General features: G+C 35.8%; 1 protein-coding gene and 1 long non-coding RNA gene across 4 annotated transcripts in view; one reads left to right on the forward strand and one right to left on the reverse strand.

Moving 5' to 3' along the window:
- LOC107561321 (trichohyalin-like) overlaps positions 1-7,377 on the reverse strand; it is a 25,234-nt gene extending 17,857 nt beyond the window's left edge. For all 3 annotated transcript variants that reach the window (XM_016245744.1, XM_016245742.1, XM_016245743.1), the window contains exons 1-5: positions 6,893-7,377; positions 4,250-4,308; positions 2,257-2,340; positions 2,080-2,153; positions 1,906-1,989 (exon numbers count right to left, since the gene is read on the reverse strand). In XM_016245744.1, the coding sequence (XP_016101230.1) occupies positions 1,906-1,989; positions 2,080-2,153; positions 2,257-2,340; positions 4,250-4,308; positions 6,893-7,377 (786 nt within the window). The remainder of the gene's footprint in view (positions 1-1,905; positions 1,990-2,079; positions 2,154-2,256; positions 2,341-4,249; positions 4,309-6,892) is intronic.
- A 19-nt stretch (positions 7,378-7,396) lies between these two features.
- On the forward strand, positions 7,397-19,186 carry LOC107561322 (uncharacterized). The gene is made up of 4 exons (XR_001605836.1): positions 7,397-7,476; positions 13,203-13,276; positions 18,016-18,092; positions 19,108-19,186. It is a non-coding gene; the product is annotated as an uncharacterized lncRNA (long non-coding RNA).
- Positions 19,187-21,831: the final 2,645 nt, after the last annotated feature.

Below are 21,831 nucleotides of genomic sequence, written 5' to 3' on the forward strand. Positions count from 1 at the left end.
TTACAGGTCTGTGAGAGCCAGAACTCTTGCTTGTTTGTAGGTGACCAAATACTTATTTTACCGAGGAATTTACCAATTAATTCTTTAAAAATCCTACAATGTGATTTTCTGGATTTTTTTTTCTCATTTTGTCTCTCATAGTTGAGGTATACCTATGATGAAAATTACAGGCCTCTCTCATCTTTTTAAGTGGGAGAACTTGCACAGTTGGTGGCTGACTAAATACTTTTTTGCCCCACTGTATGGTGACACTTTAGTGTAGGGACCAAATCTCACTATTAACTAGTTGCTTATTAGCATGCATATTATTAGCATATAGGCTGTTTATTAATGCTTATAAAGCACATATTCTGCATGATCATATTCTACATCCCTTAATCCTACCCAATACCAAAACTTAACACCTACCTTACTAACTATTAATAATTAGATTAAATAATTATAATTTTATTGAGGCAAAAGTCATAGTTAGTCGGTAGTTAATAGTGAGAATTGATCCTAAAAATAAAGTGTAACCATATAAAGATATAGAAATATAAAAATACAGTGTTGTCCATCTGAGACCACTAGTGAAAGTTTAGCATTTTTCTAATTTAATACAAAATTTTTCATTAAACTGATTAAATTGTTTGATTATTGAACTTTAAATAGTGCAGAATCTTTATATTGTAATTACTTATTTTAATATTTACTTTATTTTGTTTAATTATAACTATTAATAATTAGATTAAATAATTATAATTTTATTGAGGCAAAAGTCATTGTTAGTCGGTAGTTAATAGTGAGAATTGATCCTAAAAATAAAGTGTAACCATATAAAGATATAGAAATATAAAAATACAGTGTTGTCCATCTGAGACCACTAGTGAAAGTTTAGCATTTTTCTAATTTAATACAACATTTTTCATTAAACTGATTAAATTGTTTGATTATTGAACTTTAAATAGTGCAGAATCTTTATATTGTAATTACTTATTTTAATATTTACTTTATTTTGTTTAATTATATTTATATTATGTCTCAACATTTGTAGCAGAATGTTAGGTAACACTTTATTTTCGATAGTCCACTTTAGACATTCTATTAACAGTAAGTAACTTTGCAACTACATGTCAACTAGCAGTTAGTAGAGTATTAGTCGACTGTCTGCTTAATATCTTCTAACACTTTCTTTGTCAACTTATTCTACTAACCCTAAACCTACCCTAACAGTCTACTCTGAGATTTAGTAGACATGTAGTTGCAAATTAATGAGAATTATTTGACATGTAGTTGACATGTAGTTACAAAGTTACTTATAGTTATTAGAATGTCTAAAGTGGACTATCGAAATAAAGTGTAACCGAATGTTAATTTTTAATTTAACTTTTCCATTTTTGAACCAGAGATTGTACTTTGTTAGATGCTGACTGCATTTCACTGGCTCTGTATTTGTACTCTACACAATGACAATAAAGTTTAATCTAATCTAATTAAAAAACTTTTTTTCAACTGTTTTTCATTTCCAGTATTACAGTATTCCAAGCTTATCTACAATCCCGAGATCCCTAAAGTAAACCATGATTACACTATGAGAACTGCCAAACAATGACTGGAGTGTGTTTTAGCAAATGAACTGTGGTTGCTCAAATAATTAGACTCATCAATCACGTAAAGCTCATGCAGCAGCAACATTGAAGACTGAAGTCTGATATAATATTTAATTGCAAAGAATATGATAACTTGGATGTTGCCTGCAGTGACATCTGGAGTTATAAAGTCTGAATTACAAAGGCATCATAAAAAAGCACTGAATCCAAACACAAGCAAGATGACCAAACGAAGTTTGGCAGATGCATGAGAGTAACACAATGCCCTGCAGAAATGCTATAAAAAGTCAAATGTAAACAATTTCTTGGGCTGTACCTTCTCTCGTTGCATGGCCTTCATCTTCTCATTCTCCTCCTCCTCTGCCTGTCTCGTCTTTTTATCCATTTCCTCTTTTCGAAGCTGTAGAGATATGCAAATGCACTGTAAGTATGCAACATACCACAAGTATTTGAGAAAGGAATCAGACATTTTAAACAGGTACTTCTAAACCTTTTTTTTCAGCTTTGAATGGCGTGATTCGTCCTGCTGTCTCTGTCTGACTTCTGCCAGTGATACTGCACCACCTGTGAGAGTGAATACATTAGCGACTTTTGATGTTTCGTTCATTTGCTTTGTGTATTTTTTTCTTTCAGATCAGGACTTCCATATATTTCATCTCTACATCACCTAGTCTCTCTGGAGCCAGTTGAATGGGACCAGGGCGATTCTCCTCTTTCCATCTCCTCAGATTCTCCTCTTCTTCCTGTGCAACTGCAGAAAGAGAAAGAAATGCGTTTCATTTCTACACACAAATGGGATAGTGTGACAATGGCTGAAGCTCAGGACTGGCAACTGGAAGTTTGCAAAGTGCACGCTAATAAATGACTACTTAATACACACAGTTTTTAAGACAGACATACATTAAAGGCTGGAATGCACTACACAGCTTTTGTCCAGTTTTTTTCCCCACAGATTTCCACCCCAAAAGTCTGAGTCAGTCTGCAGATTTTGGGAACGCGGAGTTGACAGATTTCACGGAGTGTATGATTAAAGTAGGCGAGCCCAATACTGTTCCTGGATATCTACCTACCAGCAGAGTTCAGTTCCAACCCAGATCAAACACACCTGTCTGTAATTTTTAAGTGCTCCTGAATATCTTAATTAGCTGGCTAAATTGTGTTTGATCAGGGTTGGAGCTGAACTTTGTAGGAAGGTACTGTAGATCTTCAGGAACAGGATTGGGCACCACTGGATTAAAGGAATAGTTCACGCAAGAAGAAAATTAGCTAAAATGTTCTCGCCCTCAGGCCATCCAAGATGTAGAGTTTGTTTCTTCATCAGAACAGATTTGGAGAAATGTAGCTTTACATCACTTGCTCACCAGTGGATCCTCTGCAGTGAATGGGTGCCGTCAGAATGAGAGTCCAAGCAGCTGATAAAAACATCACAATAGAGAAACGCTGCATGTTTGTAAGAAACAAATCCATCATTAAGAGGTTTTAAGTTGAGTTGCTTCTGGCCAAAATATGAGTCCATGATAATCTATAATAATGCTTCCTCCAGTGAAAAAGTCCATCCCCTGTTGTCCTCTCAAACCAAAATCCACCGACATATTTGCTTAGAACTATTTTGGACTGTTTTAACGTTATTAACGGTGCTTGATCTGTGCATATTTCTCTCCCGATTCAGACAAAATGACTTTTTCACTGGAGAAAATATTATGGATAGGGGACTCATATTTTAGCTGGAAGCAACAGTTTAAAGTTATAAACCACTTAATGATGATTTTTTTATTATTACAAACACGCAGCTTTTGCAACATCAAGACGTTAACTGATGGACTGGAGTGGTGTGGATTACTTGTGGATTATTGTGATGTTTTTATCAGCTGTTTGGACTCTCATTCTGACGGCACCCATTCACTGCAGAGGATCCATTGGTGAGCAAGTGATGTAATGCTACATTTCTCCAAATCTGTTCTGATGAAGAAACAAACTTATCTACATATTGGATGGCCTGAGGGTGAGTAAATGTTAAGCAAACTATAATTTTGGGATTAAATCTATCTGTCTGTCTAACACTTTCCATTGCAAAAAAAAATGTTTTATAGTAAAAAGGTTGTTTTGATTTTTAAAATGTACTTCACACACTAAGCATGGTTCTTTTAAGAACTGTTGACTGAAAGGTTCTTAAGGGAACCCAAAACGGTTCTTCTACTGCATTGCCGCAAACCCCCCTTTTGGAACCTTTATTTATAAGAGTGTGTATGCTGGGCACAGACTATGATTTTTTTGGCTTTACACTTTGATTCCATCCAGTCAAACATGTTTGATATTTTAAGCTAATTTTAGATCACATTTTGTTTTCATTCATCACGCTTCCCCTTGCAATGATGCACATGTTTCTGTGTGTTTGCTTTTAGAACAACTCAGTCATTTATAGTGTATTATGCTGAGTTTTCTCGGTAACAATTTACAAAGTTAGCATGATGTCTAGTGTTTTAAAGCCGTGCAGTGTATTCAGGCCTTAAGATACAACAACAACAACAACAACAAAACAAATCTGTCTTCTCTTGCAGACACAAATAAACATGCTGGAATTGCACTTGACGGTAACAATTAGAGAAACATCTGGATCACATGAAGATGGAAAACACAACAACAGTCGTGTCATGACTTACTCCTCTGCAGTTTGCTCCGTCTTGATTCATTTGGTGGTATCTTGGCGTACCCATCAGCACTGTGGGCAAATGGCATGCATTAGGTACACTTGTTTTCAAGCTCATCCTCCATCCATGTTGTGAACTTATCAGTCTCATATGCCAGCAATGTCTCAAAACCAAGGTGGTGCACAAGTCATCTTTTCTTACGTAAAGTCAGAATTTTTCACAAACAACTCTAGGGAACTTCCCTCCATTCCAATCATATTTGATGGTGACACCCGCCCCCCGCCCCCACCCAAGTAATGCAGCTGTCAAAAGCCATTAACTGATCCCCTGACTGATCCCCTCTCATCACAAATGACCCCAGATGTGCTGCCTGATGATGACACATAAAACAACGAGTCATGTGGTATAACTCAAAAAGATTAGAATTAGGCATGATTATTGCTAAGTAAACAAATAAGCAACACAAACAAAAATAGCAAGAGTGCTTAAGTTCAGGCAACAGTTCAGTACTTTACAGTAGAAAAACAAAACAAAAAAAAACATTGGTGATAACTGAATAAACAAACCAATGACATGGACACAAATAATTGGAATTCCCCTTACAAAAACTCACCATGCAACCATTCCAGCAAAAATATCATATTATGACAGTAATTTTTTTGCAATTATGAGCAGTGTTGGGGAAATTTACTTTTAAAAGTAATGCATTACAATATTGCGTTACTCCATAAAAAAGTAGCCAATTACGTTACTTAGTTACTTTTTATGGAAAGTAATGCGTTACGTTACTTTTGCGTTACTTTTTAAATCTAGACAGGGCTTGCTTGCTTGTTTTTAAAATAAAAAAGTTTTATTTTTGGCAAATATAAAAGCCTTTTACACCAAAAGTAAAATGAATAAGCCTCAGGCTGAAGGGAAAGTACATTTACGGCCGTACAGTAGAATGCAGAAGAAGAAATTTCAACACACTTCAGCAATAAACAAAGACACACAAATGTTTGTCTAGAGTAATTTGTGCTTATTGATCATCGAAGGTCAGAAGCAAATAGACTGGGATTAAATGCATAAAGGATATTTGTGTTGTTCAAGATTTAATTATTGCAGGTTTGCGTCATATTATGAGTTGCATTATTTTTATTCATTTTGAGGAATACTGACTCTGTGTGTTTTTTGTGTGTGTGAGTGAGATGAATTAATGCATATTCATATTTATTTTAGAACTACAGTAACGTCTTCTGGTTTCTCTCGACATGGGGACAGGAGAGCTGTCAGTCAATAAATCGAAAAAAAAAAAAGTAACTTGCGTTACTTATTTGAAAAAGTAACTCAGATATTCTCTTGTAAATGAAATAGTAATGCGTTACTTTACTCGCTACTTGAAAACAGTAATCTGATTACGTAACTCGCGTTACTTGTAATGCGTTACCCCAACTTACTACAAGACTTCTGAACCACAAAACCAGTCTTAAGTCGCTTTTTAGCAATAGCCAAAAAACATTGTATGGGTTTTTGAGGAATACTGAATCTGTGTTTTTTGTGAGTGTGAGTGAGATGAATTAATGCATATTCATATTTATTTTAGAACTACAGTAACGTCTTCTGATTTCTCTCAACATGGGGACAGGAGAGCTGCCAATCAATAAATCGAAAAAAAATACTTATTTGAAAAAGTAACTCAGATATTCTCTTGTAAATGAAAAAGTAATGCGTTACTTTACTCGCTACTTGAAAAAAGTAATCTGATTACGTAACTCGCGTTACTTGTAATGCGTTACCCCAACTTACTACAAGACTTTGATAAACAATCCTTTGCATTATAACAAAGAACTATACTATTTGAACAATTATGGCTGCATTGTCTGATCATTTGTCGATTTTATTTACATAGTTGATGATGTTTGTTTAGTAAAGTTTTGTCATGTGATAGCAGCATATGTTTACTCCTTTCCTAAAAATGACAAGCTAGTTAATACATGATATTTAACAATGTACAAAATGTAAATAAAGATAAACATTTAGATAGAACTTACGAAATTATAGCTGTATTTAATATACAATACATTTAAATAAGTGTTATATTATAGGCTATACATAGCTGGTATAATGATGGCAGACATGTTCAAGTTTTGCCAAACATTTACTCAAAATATCTGTTTATATTTTATATATGTGTGGAAACCTCCTATAGGCCTATGTACTGTCCACCAGAGGATTGTTGTGTTTATTTATTTGTTTTGTTTTTAATGATATTTGACCATTTATTTTTCGGATTGTGTTTTTTTTTTAAATGTGTTTTAATGTTGTTATTTGCTATCGCTGTGTAATGATTCGAAGAGAGAGTTTTGGAAGTTTCGCTTCTCCAGAGTGTTTCGACAGAAACGAAAGTGAAACTAAAGTATCTGCTGCTTTATAAACCGAGAAGGAACTACATACATAAATACACGATTTGATTGTTAGCTCAGACACATCGAAATAACGATGGGCTACATCTGAATCATGTTAAAGCGTAAAAAAATGTAAAGAGAAACAATGTTTATACATTTAAATGTCAAATATTTATGTATCTATTATTTTATAAATATATATATTAGGCAATAGCAAACGTAAACAGCTTGCATGAGAGTCAAATGCATGATACTGTACTGTCGTACTTACTATGTTGGCTGATTCTGAGGGTTTGAAGTACTAGGCGAGTTATTCTCACAGTCATATTCATTCGTTTGCTCGCTGTCCGTCATATTGCTGCTTTGATTGACTGGATTTCCTCTATATCCTCCGGAATCATGATTTAGATGTGTAGATCGATCCATGCTATAGTATATTCTGTCGCGTGACTCCTGAGCTTCACACGCAGCAGAACAGCTGATCACTGGCAGCGAGTTGGTAATGGCATTAATGGCAAGTCTCTCTCTCTGTGTGGGATTCCCCGCTAAACACCAGTACTCATATGCAACATAGTGCGTGAAAGCTTTTTGAATACATGATAAATAAATATAATGCTTGGCAGCTACAGCTTGTTTTGGAAGTTTAGGGCACATGAAACTGGGGTCTGAGAAACGCGTTGCTCTGTTTTGGAATCGCGAGACCCCGCGGTAGCGCGAAGTTTGTCCCTCTGGTGGTTCCGTAGCTGTTTCTGTCATCAGCAGCCGCAGTATGGCGGGCTCCAGGGGTGTGTGGTGGACGGTGTGGGGGCTTCATGAAACATCGGGCAGAATGAGACAGATATTGACAGACGCCTTGTGAGTAAATGTCGCGCTGGAGAGTCCGGAGCATTTACACTGTTTTATTTTGAACTGGCTCATCCAGTATTGACCTTGCTGCTCACATCTGAAACTCGAGCAAGAGAATATTATTGCCACCTAACGTTACTGTAAATTGATGCATTAACAAACATTTCCCAGTGATGATTGACTATGTGTTGTGACATGGGAAATGATTATGAAGGGCTTATTAATCATTGTGACGCTTACAGTTCATTCTCACAGTTTTTTTCCAGTTTTTATACATTAGCCATTGATACTATATATATATATATATACCCTCAGATTGCGTCTATGATAATTCACACTGCGTGATTGTCACTCGCGTGAATGAGCACCGATTTGCCTCCGATGTCGGGCATTTGTCGGCGATTTCGCAAAACCTGTCGGCGAGTGAAAAATCGGGCTAAAATCGTGCAGTGTGAACTCGGCATTACCGGTGTCTTCAGAAAGCAAGCTAGGGCTGGGAATCGATTTCTCGATTTCCTACGAAGGCTGCACACATTTAAATTCACGAAAATAAACTGAAAGAAAACGAGTCGGTAGTAGGGGTGTGCGATATATATTGTCTGCGATAATATCGTAATTGTTGTTTTAACGATGTGCGATTTGACATTATCGAGTATTTTGCAAAAAACATTCAAAACATCCCTACAGAGCGCACGCATACATTACGTGAAGTCTAGACTAGTGCGTGTGTGCATTTAGTGTGTTTTCTTTCACTGCATGATTCAGTCTATTAAAATGCATTTAGAATGATCACAAATTCAAGACATGATGGCAGCAAATTTCTATATTTATACCACTTCATATAGTTATTCAATTTCACACGAAGAGTGCCGTTTTTCTCCAAAAATCACCATGATTACAAATGTGACATTGAATTCAATAAACAATACGTTAATTAAGATATTTACGTTTTAGACACCATATTGCTTGTTTTTGCTCTTATTTCGCCAACAAAAATCATTCCGAATACAGCCACAGTGATGTTTTGTGTCTCTGAGCAACATGACGGTGTTTCGTTCCTGAATGAATCAACCATTTAAATGATTCGGTTCAATCGCAATGACTCACTTATTAACAGTGATTTGCTGCCACCTGCTGGCGGTTTTAATTTCAAATTTCTGCTTTTTCTTTCTTTTATTTTTTTTATTTTTTTCATGTTTTAAATCATTTCAGATATCAGTATTCAACATTTTATGTTTAATATATCAAAACATTATTTATGCATTTGTAATTGCAGGTTAAATGCATTCATGTCTTGCATTAAACAAAATACATGTGTGTAAATACATCTAAATGCCACTTCAGATGCAGCTTCTGTGTTGATTTAATTTGCTTGGTAACAGCCCAAATGTCTTATTATTCTAATTCCCTGATTAAATGTAAGAATTTGACTCAAAAGATAATGGACACTTTTAGAAAAAATGGCTTTATAAAGGTAAAAATGCCCATAAAATGCAAATATCAGTTTAAACTTATTGAAAAAGATAAATTTCTATCAGTATGAACTGACCACCACACAGAATATGAAGAATATTAAAAACATTAGAAGTCAGCTGTCTTCGGCAGTCCTTAAGGTACCAGCACAATAACACACTCAGCAAAATATTGTCACATTATCGTTATCGATAAAATCCCAGAACATATCGAGATATTATTTTTTGTCAATATCGCACACCCCTAGCGTCATGTGCTCTTTGGCAAGTGCGCATCTTTAGTGTAATACGTTTGATGCAGAAAGTAATTAAAGGCTATAGAGGAAAGGATATTAAGCTCAGGCACATGGTCGCTCATGTTGAGTACTCTAAATTCTTTAACATTAGAACAAGCCAAGAACAAGGTTAAGAACAAATTTGTGAATTAGTGAATTAGGAAGACATTCTTCATGAGAAGTGCACATATGAAATAATCTACAAAATTATTAGTGAATGAGCCCCAGGCACTTTTTTTCAGTGTGTTTGAACAAATCAGTTTAGTAAATGATTCAATGACACACTCAAAAACACTCATCAGTTATTTCAGTCCTAAATTAATTGGTGTGCTTGAACTGGGGCTGTCAGCTGCTTACAATGTTTAATCTAATTAATTACACAATAATCACACATCAAATGTGGCTCAATAATTACCCACAAAAGATAATTTAAAGCCATTATTGTGTAACATGAGAAAAGCATGAAATAGATATGACAAAATATATACATTTTTTTCATTTTCTTTTTTTCCTGGGGGCGGGGGTGAACTAACCCTTTAAGTAGTTTTTTTTATTAATATGTAAATATGAAATAATTTTTTAATGAAATGATACTCTAAATAAGATACTGCCAGTAGGTGGCAGTAAATGTCTTAATGAGTCATTCATTCATTCATTTGATTTGTTCAAATGGCTGATTCATTTAGGAATGAAGTAAATGGTTCTCTTTATGAATGAGCCGTTGAATCATTGGTTCACCCCATTCATTCAAAACGCTGATTCATGCAGAAATTGTGTGTTGTTTAGAGATACACAACGGTTCTGCTGTGCCTTTAATAGGTCATATTTGCCTTGGCAAATTGAGCAAAAACAGAAAATATTGTGTCTAAAATGTAATACGACCCAGATAACACACGTACGTCTGCAAGATGTCTGTTAAAGACCGCTTAATCTGGAAAGCATCTGCTATGTACAAACATCTGATAGACGTCTTTAAGATGTCAGTTTTACATACATTCTAAATCATAAACCTCTTAAAGACGTTTTCTAAACGTCTATTAGACATCTGATCGGAAACGTCCTATAGACATATTGCAGATGAGCAATCACTCTAAAAATATGTCTTGCAGATGGAAATGCAGACGTCAAATAGACGTCTCCGTGATGTACGTGACGTGTGCTATCAGGGAATATTAAGTTGTTATTTAATGAACTGCTGTATAAAATCAGTATCACATTTGAAACAACACTGGTATGATATTGCACTCTTTGCTTGTGTGGCATTGCTTAACTATGCCATACCATATAAATATTAAACAAAATCTCATACAGGGTAGTTTTCCTCCAATCTCTTGAATTTTAGAGGCATATAACTGCATTCTATAGGCTACTAGGGATGGGCGATATGGGCTTTAAAATATATCACGATAATTTCTGATATTTATTGCGATAACGATATCAATGACGATAATTTAGGGAATCCTGTTTCTTTAGAAAAGTATTATCTTTCCTATTTTTACCCAAAATAGGGTGTTGTGAACATTACTGAGTACACACGTAATGTTAAACGACTGTTTAATTCATACTGGAAGCAGGTGGGCGCCCTTGCGCAGAAACTCCACATATGCATAGTAGAAGTAATGCTTCAGGAAAAAGTATCCAGTGAACGCTGTAGCTGAATAAAACGCAGATAAAGAAATTTTAACTGAGGAAACCTGAAGACAATAAACATGCGGTTGCACAAAATTTATGGTATCTGTGTTCTTCAAGCGATCTTGGGTATTTTTTATAAGGATAAAGTACATTTATAATGTAATGCTAATCGACATAGCCTTTATCACTGTATATAATGCTATAAAATAGTGTGATTTCGGCCTTATTCTGTGATACGAAACCACGTCCGATCACAAAAATAAGTTAATTCAAATACTCGACTATGTTATGACGTTAATATGGAGAAAAAGCATGTCAATAAATTAAAATATCTTTGTTGGACAACAGGTTTGTAAACGACTCATACACATGTAAAACTGTGTCGCACACGTGCTACTGTAGTACATTTACTCAAGGCTCAGACCGATTTTTGTCGCACTGTACAGCCCTATCCAAACCTGCTCCAGATTGTAGAAGGAGCTGCTCAATTTCACGTCCGCCTTCCTTCAAGTCACTCCACACAGTCGTACACAGAAATATGTCAACAACTAGACTTTATCGTTATTATCGTGGGAAGATGAATTCTTATCGTGTGGAGAATTTTTACTGATATATCGCAAACGATAATATATCGCCCATCCCTATAGGCTACATCACAGTTGTTTCCAGCATCATGTTCACCACCAATCATCTGCATAGGCAAAGATTGTCTTACTATTGGGAGCTGTGAGTGTCTGTATTACTTACCATTGGAAAAAGCGTAACGGCTAAATTGGATCACGTGAGGCACCTCAGCCAATCATACAATGACCTCTGGTCTCCTGATCAATCTGCACAGCGCCACTTGAAACCGAACACACCTCATGAAATGTAAGATGACGTACGTGGGGCGGATGTGCTAATTGTGTTAAAAATTTTAACGTGTTATTTTATTCCATAACTAATTATTTAGATTAATGCATTAATAAAATGACAGCCCTAGCTTGAATGAATCAGTTGAGGGAATGATTCAAATACTCACTCATAAAGACAATCACTTGTTTTGATCCTGAATGAATAAATGAGTGGGTGAATGAATCAGTGACAACTCCCTACCACTCATACACAGACTGACAGTCTGTCTAGAAAGTGCAAACACAATGTGATATCAACGGCGAAAAATCCCAGTGCTGTTGCACTAGATATCAACACTCTTGGAACGCCGTGTTGGCGAAGTGTTCGTGTTTGTGTTCTGGCTCAGAGTACGTTTCTAGGCAGGATGTTTGTAAGCTAAAATTTCACATGTTGCGGTTCACAGTGGGATAGAGTAGCCATTGTATAATGTAATGAAAGTTTTTTCCTCCTTTGTCTTCTTAAAATATTTAGCTAAACTTTCCGTATGTTAAAGCTGCCCACAGATATTTATGATGTGATTCTAAAGGAAGCACTCAAGATGATGGCGATGTTGAAGAGGGTGATGGTTAAGCCACTCTTACTGTGAGTGTTTGTTCAAGCCCCCAGATGAAGCTGAGTCTGGTTAATGAGGTCAACGTGGCCTCTAGCATTAAAGGAATCAAAGCGACTTTAAACGGCCGCATGTGGCCAAATAATTTAAGTGACTTTGTCATCGGCCCGTTTACATTTGATTCTTTTCTGGCAGGTGTCTCTCCTGTCCTCCCTACTGCTGCGTGGTAGTTAATCATTGTTAGTCGCCAAGTCTTCCACCCATAGCTGTGTGAGGTCAGGATGGAATAGCACTTGTGGTCGCTTTGAGGAAGAGGGCTAATTCCCATTTCAGTACATCGAGGGGGCAGTGCTCCTGCCAAAAGCTGAGGCGGTGTGTGGTCTGCTCAGCTCAGAGGCAGGGCTTTGGGTTACAGTGGAGGGAGCCTCAAGTGCTATTTTGCTGAAAAGCAAAATAACGTTTTCCTCTAACAATATACTTCTCAGAGTTTGATGAAATGAAAATCCAAAAATGTTCCCATAATAAATTATTTTAACAATTTTCTGTGTTTTTCACCTAAAGTTTGGTTGGGTTAAACGAGCCACTCCAACAGCCTTTCCCAGCTGCTTTATTGAATGCTGGATGTTCGAAGGCATTATATGTTCATTTAATTGAGTGCTGACTTGCAGTGTGTTGCTTCTCAGTCGTACCACAACCACTAGCAGTTCACAGCACCCTGACCAAATAAATACCAAGGGAAGTTGAAAGGCGACCTCACCTTTAACACATATTGAATAAGACTAAAATGTGGTTTTGACCTTGGTTTCACCCTTAAACCAACTTTGTTAATCCTGGAAATTAACTCTGTAAATGGTTTGCTATCAAGTGGCACACTTTTCAGCCTTTTTTCCCCTTTATTACATTTGCTTTTAGGTCGATATGCATTCCATTTATGGAGGCCTTTGAGTCAGGTTATTACGGAAGCTACTAAGAAGTTACCCACTGCGGTAAGTGTCAGAAACAAACAAACCATTTTTAACATACACCCTGAAAAAAAAAAAAAACAAGGTACAAAAGCTAAAAGGTACATCTTTGTAGCTTATTTACCAATAAATGGTTTATATAGGTTCCTTAATTGTACATATTAGTACTTTATCCCCCGGTTTTACAGACCAGGCTTAAGCCTCGTCCCAGACCAAAATGTCTGAGCTATTTTAACTCTAAGAAACTTGCACTTAACATATTTTATATCAGTGCCATTGTTTTGTCTCAAGATGCACACCAGTAATGTTTTTTAAAAGGAGCGTTTATAAAAGATACTTAAAAGTCCTAATTGAACCATGGTCTAAACCTGGCTTAGTCTAAGCTCTGACTGTGAAACCAGGCCTATAAGTACATATTAGTACCTAAAGTGTACTACATAAGACTGTACATAAGCACCGGAGTCTTTAGTTTAGGAGAAATATTTAAGCATGGTGTGTGATGTTGTTGAGATCTTGTTTGAAACTTTAGAGGAGACAAATGTGAGACCACCAGTGTCTCTAAGGAGAAAGATCTAAGCACAGTGTGTGATGTTTTTGAGATCTCTTCTAAAGCTTTAAAAGAAACAAATGTGAGAGATCCAGGGTCTGTTGTTAAGGAGAAAAATATGAGCAAGTGTGTGAAGATGATGAGATCTCTTCTAAAACTTTAAAAGAGACCCTTGTAAGAATGTTAGAGTGTTTGTCTCAGGAGACAAGTGTGAGAAGGAGACTCAAGCAAAAGTCTCCATGTGATGTTAAATGTGATGAAACATCTGAAATGCTGTTGATCGAAAAATGAGAGCTATATGAGAATCACAATTAAGTCTCCTGAGCTTAGGAAGAGCAAACTCTGAGCTATTTTTTTTCCTCTTGGATTGCTCTCTAACACCCTATGAATCAGTAATGCCATTGAGAAAAGTTCCAGCATAACTTTAGTTTTTTTAACAGATTCTGTTTCAGAAAGCAATGATTTGTGGTAATGAAATTTGGATTTTTCCATGTTCATTTCCACATCTCGAGGCGCTTGTTTGTGTGCGGTGTTGGCATGTTAAACCTCTTGCTGTAGGGCGATGGACTGATTCATCACATCTTACTGGCCATTGCTGTAGTTCACGCTGTGCTTCTGGTTTTTGATGGAGTTTGTACTGCTGATTTGTCCAGGTTCTTCTTAATCTCCAGGGTTGTGTGGTCGAGGCTGGTTCCCAGTGCTTTGAATCAACCTGTCCACCTGTGTGCACTCTTAAACTTCTCAAATCTCAGCGGCTTTCTCCTAAACTGGGATTGCTACGGAGCACACTTGTAATAGATCATTATTAGAGTTATTAATCCAGTGATTTCATCATTCTGTGAGTCACATAATGGATGGGTGTGATTAAGTGTCATGTTGTGGGCTGAGATTGGACTGAACGTTCTGGCCTCTCTCACACTCTGAACATACACATGTTTTTACTCAATCATGAACTCTGACCAAAGTGGATGAAGGAGCCACAGACCGATGTTATTCTGTTATGAAATTTTAATCAAAGGTATAGTGCAGCAAAAAAAACAATGATAATTCTGTTTTTTTTAGTAGCCCTCACGCGACCTGTGTGCTGTTGTGGAACACAAAAGTTTAAATTTCTGAAGCATTGTTACGAATCTCTTGCCTATACAACCACAGTTTATAGTCATCTGGACTGTCCAAAATGGACCAAAAAAACCATCATAAAAGCATCCTAAAATGATCGTAAAAGAAGTCCATACAGATTGTACGCCATGTTCCATGTTACAGACTTTTTTGGTCAGTTCCTCATACGAACCTATTTTATGCCTTAAGAAGACATGTAATCAAGTCATATTGGCTAATGAGATATTTTTTGAGGCCCTGTTGTTGTATTGGAAATAGCTTATTCAGTGCTTCAGCTGTGTGAAGCACTGAAAGTCTCCATAAAAAAACAACAGCATATGGGTTTGAAATGACAACGAGCATATAATGTATGAAAGAGTTAAAATAAAGAATTACAATTTTTGGGTAAACTGTTTCTTTAAATTGTAGGTGTGTGCTGAAAATATTGAATGTGTAAACATGTAGAGCCTGAATATGGAAAATCCCAAAGTGGAAAATCTTTGAAGCAATTGGAAACACAGCACTCGTGAGGCCTGTACTATAAAAAATTAAATAAAATAGCAAAAAATCTGGTTCTTCAGAAAGTCTCCATAAAAAAACAACAGCATATGGGTTTGAAATGACAACGAGCATATAATGTATGAAAGAGTTAAAATAAAGAATTACAATTTTTGGGTAAACTGTTTCTTTAAATTGTAGGTGTGTGCTGAAAATATTGAATGTGTAAACATGTAGAGCCTGAATATGGAAAATCCCAAAGTGGAAAATCTTTGAAGCAATTGGAAACACAGCACTCGTGAGGCCTGTACTATAAAAAATTAAATAAAATAGCAAAAAATCTGCAAAAATTGTTTGCTAAATTTCCACAAAACTCTATATGAAACTTGGCATTCATGACCTTCTCAAATCTCAGTCATGGGTCCTTTGACTTATGGTGCATTCACACCATGTTGTAATTACAGTAATTACTAAGTTACAGTCTGGGATGTTTGCACTCTGATCTTTTCATGTCTTCAGACTTGGTATTGTGTGCTTCTGTGGCAACACTATTGCCAGCAAAATGAATCTGTGAAATTTGAGTAATGAATAGACAAAAATATAGCAAATAATGCAAATATTAATAATAATAATAATTCAGTTTACAAATTGGAATAGCAAGTTCAATGAGGACACTTTTTACATGTCAGACAGTCTCGTAATTATGGTAATTCCAGCATGAACACGTTTAGTTTGGGAATTTGGATAAAATCCCTAAAGTCTCTATTTTCACATAATGAGGTGTAAGTGCTGTTCTTGAGTCTTTTATCTGATCCAAAGCAACATGGTTGCCATCAATATTCAGAGTATACAGGTTATTGTGCACATCAGTTATCATCTTATTAAAGGAATATTATGGGTTCAATACAGTACTAATCAGCATTTAAGGCATAATGTTGATTACTATGGAAATTAATTTGGACTTTAAAAAAAAAAAAAAAAAAAACAGGGTTCCTGCAGGTCTTAAAAAGCCTTAGGGTTAGTTCACCCAAAAATGAAAATTAGGCTGCGTTTTACTCACCCCCGAGGCATCCTAGGTGTATATGACTTTCTTCTTTCAGACGAATCCAGTCGGAGTTATATTAAAAATGTTCTTTGATCTTTCAAGTTGTTTAATGCCACTCAGCGGGTGTTGCATGCATCAGTCCAAAAGAAGTTAAATAAAAAACGACCATCCATAAAAAAAAGTGTCTCATATGGCTTCTGGGGGTGAACAAAGGTCTCCTGTAGCGAACTGATGCATTTTTGTAAGAAAAATATCCATATTCAAAATGCAATAATGACTTTAATCTAGCTTGCGCCAACAGTTGTACACGGAAGCAGTTCCGGGCAGAATGACGTATGAGGTCGGCGTTGCGCATGCGCCGGTGAGTCTCGTGAAAACCAACGTTTGTTTACAGGATCAAAGGAAGCAAAGTTTCCTTACTTTAGCAAAGGAAAACCAGTCTCCTCTTGGCTTATATCGAAATCCTCCAACATTCTGTTTTGATTTGATCTCTCTTCTGCGTTTCTGCGTTCGTCACTTCTGAGCAGCGCATGTGCAACGCCGACCGTCATACGTCATCCACCCGGAACTGCTTCTGTTTACAACAGTGAGCGCAAGATACTTGTTTTTATGGATGGGCGATTTTGGACTGAAGCAATGCAACACCCGCTGAGTGGCATTAAACAGCTTGAAAGATCAATTTTTAATATAACTCCGACTGGATTCGTCTGAAAGAAGAAAGTCATATACACCTAGGATGTCTCGGGGGTGAGTAAAACGCTGCCTAATTTTCATTTTTGGGTGAACTAACCCTTTAAAGTCTTAATTTAGTCCTCAGTATTTTTGTCATTTCTAATCACATATCAAAGCATCCTTTTAAAGTTTAAAACTAACCTAGACATTTACATTTAGAGAACGTATTGATGCATTGTGTCCCCCAACAAAAAAAATTCAAACCAAAAAATGTTAGAAATGTGAAGCTTACATTTTTATTACAGCACTTAGAGGAGTTGTTCAGTTAAACCCTCTTTATAATTTGAGCTGTATAGTTCAAGCTGAAATCGTTTTCAGCTGCAGTCACTTTTCTGGGTAAATGAACTTCTGATTACAGATTACCAGCGTAATGTCTGTGCTTTACAGATACTTACATCATTTCGCATTGTGTGTATCATGACCAGTGTTGGGGAAAGTTACTTTTACAATATTGCATTACTCCCTAAAAAGTAACTAATTGCATTACTTAGTAACTTTTTATGGAAAGTAATACGTTACTTTAGTAGTTACTTGAAAACAGTAATCTGATTATGTAACTCGAGTTACTTGCAGTGTGTTACTGTTACCCAAACACTGATCATGACAACCCAATTGAAACTTTACAAGTGATTCTATAATCCTAGTTTCATGGACATAAGATTGAAGTCTTGTGACACTTTGAGAAGAGTGTGTATGTTAAGGTTTACTGCCTGACCCTGTGTATTTCCATTCAGTTTAAAACTGAGAAAGGCGCCATTTGTTTTCCTGGCAACATATATGTAGTTGATAGAGCTTAACTTTGAATTTGGATCATTGTTTTCAACATTTTCTCTTCTTTCCTAGTCATTTTCTGCATATTACAAAGGTGGATTTGAGCAGAAGATGACCAGACGGGAAGCCAGCTTTATTCTTGGGATCAGGTAATTGTGGGCTAAACAAAGCCCTAAATCACTGCAATTCCTCTTACTGAATTCTCTCATTATGAGTTGTCATGGAAGAAAACAAAGGTGTTTTACAGAATATACACACACTGCATCACTGCGCTTCCCAGAAGAGCATGCGGTTAAGTCTGGGGGCAATTCTTTTGGTTTGAAGTCGGTCGTCATCTCCTGTCGTCAGGGCTTTGATCCTTTCATCTAATGGGAAAAAGTCTCAGCTGTGTCTCTAACTTTGTAATCTGCTTTTTGGTGGACCACCCTCCTCCTCCTAGGAGGCTATATTTCTCTAAAAATTCTGAGTGCTTGCGTCATTGCCGTGTGCCTCAATTATTTGTGTTGTCAATCAAACTGGACTAATTTTTTCATAAAACTGAACCAGACTGTAACCAATATTTCTTGGATGTGATCAGAAAAACAAAAGCTTTCAGTGGATATCTTTAAAACTTTTAAATAATAAGTTAATCATTTTTAAATAAAAAAATTGTTTTATTATTTTAAATATCTCGTTAAATATTTAATTATTTATTTTTAAAATTGGAAAATAAATTGACGTTTAAAAAAAAGTTTAATGTTTTAAAATGTAGTTAAAGCAATCAAATTGTAAATTAATAAAACATTTAAAGATGTATATTTGCATAAAAAAGCATTTGCCATTTGCTTTGTCCATTTGCTGTTTTTGTTGTTTTGTCAAATGCTTTTCTTTATCCATGTGTCAAAAGAGTTAAAAAATGTCCTTAAGCATATGCGAATACCTTTTTTTTTATTTTTTTTAGTTCTGTTGCCTGTTTTGCCCACTAAATTGGGGATTTTCAGGGGATGTACAGATTGAGTATTTCCAGTTGATGTGTGCAGTGATGGAGACAGACCACACATGTTGATATCAGACTAGTGCAAAAAATCAGTCTGGAGGCCTGTAATTAGATTCATACAGCAGTTCACACTGTGTCCACTAGATGGTGGTGTGCTTCTTTTCTAAATGTTCTGTTTTCTTGTTTAGTGCAGTTCCGACCAGCACTAAGGCAAAGGTACTGGAAGGCCACAGAAGGATCATGGTACTAAATCATCCAGATAAAGGTCAGTAGTGAAGGCTGTCATGTTGGATGGCTGTGTGTTGATCAATAATTCTCTGACTCAGCTCTATACATGCAGCTGTAGCTCAGTGTATTTTCTGAGCTGAGACGGGTGTTGATTACATTATTGATTTGGACAGAATTTGTCATTTGTCATAACACACTCTTTAAAGAGGGCTCACATCCCTGAAATGCTGACTTGCTGTAATATAAGCCATAAATGAGAACCACACAAAGCAGGGCATTATCAAGTGAACCATCACTTCAACCAGTACTGTAGATTCAAGATGCTTGATGTAAGAATTAAAATAAGGTCAAATATTCTGTGAATAAGGCATGTTTTCAATGATGTCCTTCACTAAAGGAAGAATGATCTTGCATTATTTGCATATTCGCCAATAATAACAATATATAGTAATAAACAGCAACATTTACCTACAAATATTTGAAAACATTTAAAAATGCCATGCAGAATGTATTAATCATTACATTTTAATCAGTTCAAATCCATTTATAAATGTATTGAGCTAATAGTTTTAAATTATTCATGGTAATAAATTACTCTTACCAACAACACTAATATAATTTTTGCAAATGGAGTTTAAATCAGAGACTATTAATGCATCTTAATGCAAGTCATGAGATGAGAAAGTAAAACTAACATAATGTTTAAATAAAAAAAATACACTTTTTTTATTTACTGTTGATTTGATCCAAAGTGACTTAAAATGAGGAATACAAGAAGTGGTCAGTGCAATATTTGTATACTACTGTTCAAATGTTGGGGGTCTGTTCTTTTTTTAAAATACTTTTAATCAGAAAAGGCACATTCAATTTAATCATAAGTGGCCAAATAACTCTTACACCAAAAAAAGGTATTTCAAATGAATGCTGTTCGTTTGAACTTTATATTCATCAGATAATACTTTAAAAAGTATGATGGTATCCAAAAACATATTAAGCAGCACATCTTATTTTAATAAAAATAAATGTTTCTTGAGCAACAATTCAGCATACTATAATAATTTCTGAAGGATTGTGACACTGAAGTAATGATGCTGAAAATTCAGCTTTGCATCACAGGAATAAATTACATTTTAAAATATATTCGAATAGAAAACAGTTATTTTAAATTGCAATAATATTTCACAATATTACTGTTTTTACTGCATTTTTTGATCAAATAAATGCAGAGCCTAAGAGACTTCTTTCCAAAAATAAAAATTATAATTCTTACCAACCTGGAGATAATGCACCACGTACAAATGTATTTAGATCTGATAAGGATTTGTTCACTCTGATCTGTACAACACAGGTTATAAATCACTGTCTAGCGACTTGCTTTTTTTGCCGTGGTCTTTTTAAGTGCAGGGTTTCACCTAAAGAACACTGTGAGCAGGAGTCTTATTTTTCCTTGGACACTGTACTCGTCCTGTTTTTCTGTTCAAGGTTAATGGCCTCACCTTGCCTTTCTCTGGTTTACTCTCTTTCAGGTGCGTTTCTCACAGCGCTCAGAGGTGCTGTTTATAGATATGTGTGTGTGTGTGTGTGTGTGTGTGTGTCAGGCCTTGTTTGCTCCTCTAGACCACTAATACTCTCAGTGAAATAAGCAATGGTCTCTGTGATTCTATCTGTAGTGGAGCGATAAGGCCTGTGACTGCAGGGAGGACGTCCTGCAGAGAGTGTGCCAGATTTGTCCCATCCTCCGGCTCTGCTGAGAAATCCTTTATTACAGTGCCATTAATAATGGTGTGCAAGCGCCCATCCCATTTGATACACTAGTGGAAGGGCTGATGTATGAAAGACCCCATGAAATGGCTTGATGAATGCAGTTTGCTTTCCTTTTGCTCTCCTGATGTATTTCCTATTGAAACAGATTGGGATAGGATATACTGAAAGACTCATCCTTTTTTATATGGTCAGTAGGCTTAAGGTGCGGTCACATTTACCATTGTTTGGCGAATTTTCACAGACGAAATCCTGTCATTTCAGTAGAAATCCTGACAATTGGGAATTTCACATGAAGGCAAAAGATTTCTCCATGCATATTTCGAAACCGGTTCAGGGGTGAGTCTTTCAAAAAGCTGCTATGTTTAAAAGTGACTTCTGTGTCAGCTGTGCTGCACACAACACTGGCATGCCATGATTATTGATTAAACGTCTGATTATGGTTATCCCATCTTAATTATTTGCAATAAGTGTGCAGTTTAAAGTTCACATTTTGCCACCCAAATGAGAAAATTCAGAAAATCTAAATGCATGATACTGTGTCTCTTTTTCTAGTACACAAAGATAGTCAAAAGATCTTCCTTCGTACGAAATGAGGGTTTGTGGGTTTAATAACACTGCATAATATTATGTGATATGATATGATATATGATATTATATTATGATTTTACTTTATTTTATCCGGTTCAAATTTTTGATTTTGTTAATATTTTTTCTGTACAAAGACGAACATAAATAGTGATGAAAGCCAAAATATTAAATGTCACAGATGTATATTTACTGAATAATCCACTACTATTTTATGACAGTTCATCCTCAGCACAAAATTTATGATCACGACAGGCACATATATCGCTACACAGTTGACAATAGACGATGGACCTTTTTTGCCCCATGACATTTAGCTGAAATATTGCTAATGC

Source organism: Sinocyclocheilus grahami, unplaced genomic scaffold (assembly GCF_001515645.1).
Source record: "Sinocyclocheilus grahami isolate Dianchi unplaced genomic scaffold, SAMN03320097.WGS_v1.1 scaffold766.1, whole genome shotgun sequence".
NCBI lineage: Eukaryota > Metazoa > Chordata > Actinopteri > Cypriniformes > Cyprinidae > Sinocyclocheilus > Sinocyclocheilus grahami.